The following is a 7462-nucleotide window of genomic DNA, read 5'->3' as shown; positions in this document are numbered from 1 at the left end:
AACGTGATCATTCCCCTTTATTCGACATTGGTGAGGGCTCATCTGGAGTACTGTGTCCAGTTTTGGGCCCCACACTACAAGAAGGATGTGGAAAAATTGGAAAAAGTCCAGCGGAGGGCAACAAAAATGATTAGGGGTCTGGAGCACATGACTTATGAGGAGAGGCTGAGGGAACTGGGATTGTTTAGTCTCCAGAAGAGAAGAATGAGGGGGGATTTGATAGCTGCTTTCAACTACCTGAGGGGGGGTTCCAAAGAGGATGGAGCTCGGCTGTTCTCAGTGGTGGCAGATGACAGAACAAGGAGCAATGGTCTCAAGTTGCAGTGGGGGAGGTCTAGGTTGGATATTAGGAAACACTATTTCACTAGGAGGTTGGTGAAGCACTGGAATGCATTACCTAGAGAGGTGGTGGAGTCTCCTTCCTTGGAGGTTTTTAAGGCCCGGCTTGACAGAGCCCTGGCTGGGATGATTTAGTTGGGAACTGGTCCTGCTTTGAGCAGGGGGTTGGACTAGATGACCTCCTGAGGTCCCTTCCAGCCCTGATATTCTGTGATTCTGTGATCTTTCTGGGAAAGAAAAGAGTCAGAAAGGGAGCTCCCGTCTGCCACTAGTGCAGGAAAGATTAGAGCCCCATCAACTCCCCAGCCAGGCACCAGCCCCTCCTGCTGCTCCCACTTTAGATTATTGTGCTTGAGAAGTCCTTATTTCACCAGCCCAGGAAGAGGCAGGGGAGCTTAGCTCCCAAACTCAGGGCAGGCAGAGTAGGAGGGACCTTCAGTGAATTTCCCCAAGACCACTTCTTTCCCCTCACTGACTGCATTCCCTGGCCCATAAATGTTTTTAGAGACAAACTTGGAATGGGGTAATGCTGGCCAAGTAGGCTTCCTGTTATAAACTCTTAAATGGCCCTACCTTATAGGAAAGGTCTGAAAGGGCAAAATTCAGCTCTGCCATAAGTGGGTGGAGCCCTCATTGATTTCAAATCTGCTTATTCCAGAGCTGAATTGATTGGCTCCCATATATGCAGAGAAAGTAAATACAGTGGCTGTGTCCACATGTGCCTCTTTTTATAAATATGCCTACACACAGAAATCAGAACGCTCCAATTTCCAAATCTTCATAATCATAACTTGTAACCTGAGCTAGCCAGAAACATTCTCGAAGTCTCACAGTTGCTAAGCACTAAAGAGATAAGAGCACTTTGACCACTCTGTGTTCCTTCCTTTTCCTTTTTAGTGTAGATGTTATGGTTAGAAATTCTAAGCTACTTCCTATGTACAAATAAGAGTTAAAAATGTGTCAAGATAATAAACCAAAGTAATGAAAAGCCCAGATGTAAAAGGAGACAAGTTCACAAATGATGTATTTTATAAACAGTTTTACCTAGTGACAAATGTATTTTACATAGTGAGGCATTAACAACTATATGGCAAGCAGAATGTATAACTTGAGCCTGGGAATTTCAAAGGACCCTATAGGAGTCAGGCTCTCAAATCCCACTGAAATCCCTTTGAAATTCTGCCTACACTCCTAGCAAAACACTGATTAAAAAACAACCCAGGAGGGGGTTCCTTTAACCACCTGGGACGGGGAGTCTCATGTAACTGTAACCTGTGGAGGACAGTACTTGAGCCTGCTGTAGAAAAACCACATGATCAGCAGTTAAGTCTTTTTGTGCCAATGGCAGAGATTTTGAAACGAATAGGGGTCGTATTTGTTGGGGATGAGTGAACAGTGGCATATACCGTAAAGAGGCCTTACCTGGTCTGAAGTTGCTTTCTTTCTTCCATAAATCCAATGTTTCCCCCTTGTAGATGGGGTGGCTGCATTCCGCGCCTTCCTGAAGACAGAGTTCAGCGAGGAGAATCTGGAGTTCTGGCTGGCCTGCGAGGAGTTCAAAAAGACCCGGTCAACAACCAAGCTGGCATCCAAGGCCCACAGGATCTTTGAAGAATTCATTGATGTGCAAGCTCCTCGAGAGGTTGGTAGGCATACACACTCTGGTGGGATTAATCTGAGCAACAGGTATTGCAGGCAAACTCACTTGGCAAGGGAAAGGAAAGGAGGGTTGTTTGCCACATCTCTCTCCACTACCAGTGATTCACATCCCCAATGCTGGGATTTTGTACTCTTCAGAGGATCACTGCAGAGGTAATGAGCTGATCAATGATTTCACTAGCTACTGTTGGCCAGTGTGTCTGGATACCTGAGTTACTGCAGCCTGCATCCCAAAGCCTCCAGAGGGGAACCTCTGCAAATCAGTGGCTTGATAGAGACATCACTCCTTCATTCTTTCACAGGTATCAAAACTGATTATTTATAGGTCCCCAAAACGGCCTTCAACAACACTCCCAGCAACTGCTCTAACCTGTTGAATCTCCAAGAGTTAGGGTGTATGTATCAATCTAGGCCCTACAGCCCTCTGAATCTGTAGAATTCAGCATTGTTAGAATTTCTGAAAGTTACGAGCAATAGCACACCGTGTGAATAGAAAGTGTAGCCACAATTTAGAGCCTGGACTTGTGAATTCTCCTTTAACATAATCACAGTTTATGATGTTATATCCTGCATTGTGATGCCACGTTGTGATGTCATATTGCTTATTCAGCGAGAGTCTGCTCACAGATTCCTCTAGTGAATGTGTACCCAATTTCCAACAGGGCTTCCAGTGGGGAAAACTCAGACTTTAACCGCAACTTGTGACCTAATAATATTGGTAATTTGGGACCTCTGATGGGGCACACCCCCATCCCTCTGGTGGAAAGGCTAAAGAGCATTCCTGCAATCAGGCAGTGTCAATTAGGTGCACTTGCAGAACATGCTACACCTGGAGAAGTGGGTCTTAAAAGGGTGATCCTAGCCATGAGGGGAGTTTTTCCAGGAACAAGGAAGCTTCTAGGGCATGCTAGTAAGCTCCAGCAACAAGGGAAATTGAGCCCGAGGCAGCTGCTAATATTTTCCTTCAAACCCCACCTCATTTGAGGCAGATAGACACTACAATCTTGGTATAAGCAAAAGCCCTGTAGGGCTGATTCCAGCCAGTGAACTGTGGTAGGTCCTGGGAAGTGCTCCCAGGGGCTAGAGACAAGGAGACTATAAATTGGGTGCTGAAAAGACCCTGGGAGTGAGCTGAACTCCTGCTGGGAACAGTAAGATTGCCCAGGAGTGGAGGATCCTGACAGGGACCCAGGGGCAAGAGACTCAAAGGTACTTTGGCTCAAGCCCAAGCTGAGGGTTGGCCGATTACAGGGCCGAATTGAACTCCCACTGAAATAAATGGTAGTCTCTCTGATTATGTCAGCTGGAGTGGGAGGAGATCCAGCATCTTGTGGCACTGAATGCATTCCAGCTGGGATTAGACACTTGGGTTTAGGTTAGATTAGGAGGTGTTGATCCCTATGATATCTAAAGGGTGATATCTAAAATCTGATCCCACATTCATGACCTTTGGTGTATCAAAATTTGAAATGAGCCACCAGCACAATGCACAGCCAACTAATGCAGTAACCATTTTAGGGGAGGCACAGATAAAGGTTCCCCTTTTTGACTGCATTATATTTGGGTACCACGGAAGCCTCCCTATTCAAAAGATTAATAATAGCAAACTCTCTCACACAGGAATGGCTTTGTGCCATCTTTCTCATGACAACCACATTTAAGACTGGTTGATTGTCAGGGCAAAAATCTGGGAGAATTCAGGAATTTTTCACAGCAAAAATGCTAAAGACATAAGTTTAAGGGGGTTAAAATGGAAAAGTCCAAGCACAATATATTTTAGTAAGTAGTTGTCATGGGAAATTATGAGAAAAGTCAAACAGTTTATTGTAAAACAAAAATAACTTAAAGCTATTTGATAAGATTTTAGTAATAGTTTAAAATGACTAACAATCCATTATCCAACACACTAAATGTATAGAGAGCCAAATTTGTAAAAATTCATAGGCGTCTTGATGAGGGATGGGATAGCTGGGGTGACAAAGACTCTGAATCAACATTTTCAGACTTGCAGTAGATACCTAAAGTTAAGCATCTAAATTCACACCTAGGCACCTAAATAAAAATGGTCTGGTTTTCAGAGGTGCTAAGCACACACAGCTAATATTGAAATTAATATGGATTGAAGTGCTTAACTTAAGCTACCTAAGTTAGAAAATTTGGGCAGTGACTTATTATGAATCCCTCCCTCTCCCACCCCAAAAGGTTATGTTGTTGTGTTATTAGCTATATAAACCAGAGTTACTCTATATAATCCTCCTTGTTGTCTCTTTCCCTAGGTGAACATAGACTTCCAGACACGGGAGGTGACAAGAAATAACGTACAGGAGCCCTCACTATCTTGCTTTGACCAGGCCCAGGGGAAAGTGCACAGCCTCATGGAGAAAGACTCTTACCCCAGGTTCCTGAGATCCAAAATTTACACAGACCTGCTGACCCAAACCCAGAGGAGGCTCAGCTAGAGCAGAGATGGGACCCTCAGAAACCATAAGCTTCCCATGGCAGCCAAAACCATTTCCAAATGTGAAACTTCATTGGTGTTAAAAAAGCAGGGGTAAAAGAGGAACAGGAGAGAGAAAGGGGGAGCCCATTTCAGAGTGTGACCCAAACGCAGTACTAGGACTCTTTGGAGAGTCTCTGCGTGTGTTTGGTTAGTGGTAGCACCTAGCAGTTTCTGGCCTATTCAGGATCAGAAATATGTTCTCTGTGGTGCACTGGGTCATCTATCAAGAAGGCAGGTTTCCCAAAACTTACTACACTGGTTAGTTGGTAAATAATGCCAATATGAACTTCCATCCTTCCAGACCTCTTCCCCACCCTCACCTATCCCACATAGTTGGAGGGGACACTAAGGGCAGTCATGAAACTAGTGTAACTGAGCACAATCCAAAGCACTGCTGTCACTCGTGGGGGCATGGGCGGCTGGGACTCCAAGCTAGAGACCATGGTGTTCCTAAAGCTACAGGCCTTGAGCTGTCTCCCAAGGTAGAACTGATCAACTGAGTCAGCTCTTTCTTCCATTTTTGTTGCTCACATTGTGATGTCAGCCATGACCTTGCTGCACCCCCTTCCTATCTGATGATGCCCCCCAACCCTAAAGCCCTTTTCTTTAGGGGAGGGAAACAGAATGTTATTTTCACATGCATTGTCAAGGAGCCAAAGTTTCCTCTCCAGGAGGCCAAACCAAAAGTCTTTACTAGAAATGATTCTAGTACAAATTATAATTATTATTTGATAGGCGCCCCAGGCATGGAGCAGGGCCCCATTGTGCTAGGCTCTGTACCAAAACCATAACAAAAAGATGCTTCTTGCCCCAGAAGAGCTTTGTAGTGTTGGGAGGCAACATGTGATGCTCCATCATGCTAATTGCTAACAAGGGAGGGGAACGCAAGACCTGCCTGTTATGTGAGACCACACGTTTCATGCATTGCATGACTGGGCATGACAGGGAGAGGTAAAAGTAAAGGGATTTGTGTGCAATGTAGCACACCGCATACAACACTTAAAAATAGCCTCTGTTCTGGCCTCATGCAGCAGCTGATAACATTGATACTGAAATTATTTTTATTTATTGTCCATGGACTGCTTTTATTTATTGATTGCTAACTGTGTGTTCAGTGCTGTACAAACAAATATGGAGACGTGGTCCCTACTGTGAAAACAGATAAGACAGCGGAAACATGTTGTGCAGAGGATGAGAGTCCAGTCTTGAAGCAGTATATAAGACACTTATTTGCTGTTGTATTTTCCATATTTTTGTTGCATAGCTTAAGAAAAGATTATGCACAGACATCAACTGTGTCACACAACCATCAAGTTATGCATAAATAAATTTACAATAGGCTCCAATCTCTATGTTTAGGGTGGTCCATGGGTTTGCTATCCCAGAAAGTTTGGATTAAAAATTTGATTCAACATTGAGTAAACAGGATGGACTGGAGTCTAAAGCTACACACCGCAAATAGGAAAAAGCTGCATGGATCTCACATCCATGCATTAGGTAGGACACAGCTTTCAAGCTCTGTTTTGAGGGATGCTGTGCCGGGGGAGCTGCTGGATGTATAGCCTCTGTTCTGTAGTCATTATGAGGTTTCTCTCATTAGGATGGAGGGTTTTGTTAGGGTATCACTGTTTTTTTTAAATAAATTTCTTCCCAGTCCTATCTCTCTAATGTGAACACGGGATGGAATTGACACTTGGGCTGAATGGGAAGGGGAGAGGAGAGAGAGCGCTGATGCATGGTTAGGTGCAGCGTGGCTTAGCTTTGCTGAACAGGAGTTCACTCATATGCCATTGTGTTGACCAATAGGCAAAGTTTTGCATGGTGGTGACACTGGGCTCCAGGTGACGGGGTATTTGTGGTTCGGGATCACAATGGGGGTGGGGAGCATGGTCGTCTCATTTCAGAGTTATGTGTAGCTGGTCAGAGTTCTCAGGCACCAGAGGCTATATGCTGTATAGACAAAATGTGTTTTCTAAGGGAAGATTACCTTACAGCATCTGACAGCACTGTTATTCTAAAACTGATTCTCTACTTTTCATTCTGCAGAGCACTTTGTAAGAGAGAGATCCTCTCATGGATCAATTTTCATTCTATTAGAGGGACTATCAGAAAGGGCATTGAGCCCTATGCTCTGAGAACCATTGTTTACAGATGTCCTTCGCAACTGGATTGTAAAATAAGTGGCAGGGACTGGAACACAGGTTTGCAAGGTGTGTGGAACTGAGTCTGTGTAACGCTGACAGACCCCGGTCATCAGCGGGCAGGATCGAAGCTGGGGCCTCTGGAGCTTAGTGCATGAGCCTCTACCAACTGGCTGTTAGCTAAGGCTGTAGAGCAGACTCATTTTATCTCTCTCTTTAAGTGGTCTGGGTGCCACTAGATGGGCCAGAACACCACACCCAGGAGGTGTGTGGGCTACATCTGCACCCAAATGCAGACCCTATAGTGCAACCCCTCTATTTATTTTCTTTAAAAGTACCTCTAGAATCTATCATGAATTCCCTTAACCTATACATTTTGTCAACCTAGCAAACGAGATTGCGGAGATAACTATCTCAGGAACCTTGTGCAATGCACTAGAAGGAATCAAAGACTGATGAAATTATTCTTTGATCATTCTTGGGCTATATTTTTGTCCTACTAAACAGAATGAAACCACATATAGATCCCCATTGTGCTGTAGATGTAAGATAAAAAGTGCAAGGGGCGGGGAGAGATCACTGAGAGACGCTGGGAAAAATTTACTCGCATCACTCCAGAGGGTTCATGGAACATTCTGAATATGTTTTCTGTGCAGTTGGAGGCAGACACCAAGAGAGAGCTACTGAGGAATTGAGGTGAACTCTTCTCCCTAGGACACAAACTGTGGCACCCTCATTTAGGGCTGTGCTCTGTCTTTAGATGTGGGGAGCTCCTGTTGAGTTAAGTTGAAGTCAATGGGAGCTGAATGCACAGAATTTGCTC

General features: G+C 44.6%; 1 protein-coding gene across 2 annotated transcripts in view; it reads left to right on the top strand.

Moving 5' to 3' along the window:
- The window catches only part of LOC112113464 (regulator of G-protein signaling 8), a 37379-nt gene extending 32922 nt beyond the window's left edge, over positions 1-4457 (top strand). For both annotated transcript variants that reach the window (XM_024209753.2, XM_024209754.2), the window contains 2 exons: positions 1815-1981; positions 4275-4457. In XM_024209753.2, coding sequence (XP_024065521.2) covers positions 1815-1981; positions 4275-4457 — 350 coding nt within the window. The remainder of the gene's footprint in view (positions 1-1814; positions 1982-4274) is intronic.
- Positions 4458-7462: the final 3005 nt, after the last annotated feature.

This window comes from Terrapene carolina, unplaced genomic scaffold, assembly GCF_002925995.2.
Source record: "Terrapene carolina triunguis isolate 2854851 unplaced genomic scaffold, T_m_triunguis-2.0 Scaffold210, whole genome shotgun sequence".
In the NCBI taxonomy this organism is placed as follows: domain Eukaryota; kingdom Metazoa; phylum Chordata; order Testudines; family Emydidae; genus Terrapene; species Terrapene triunguis.
Note: the sequence above shows the minus strand (reverse complement) of the source record. Positions and strands in the feature narration are given on the sequence as shown.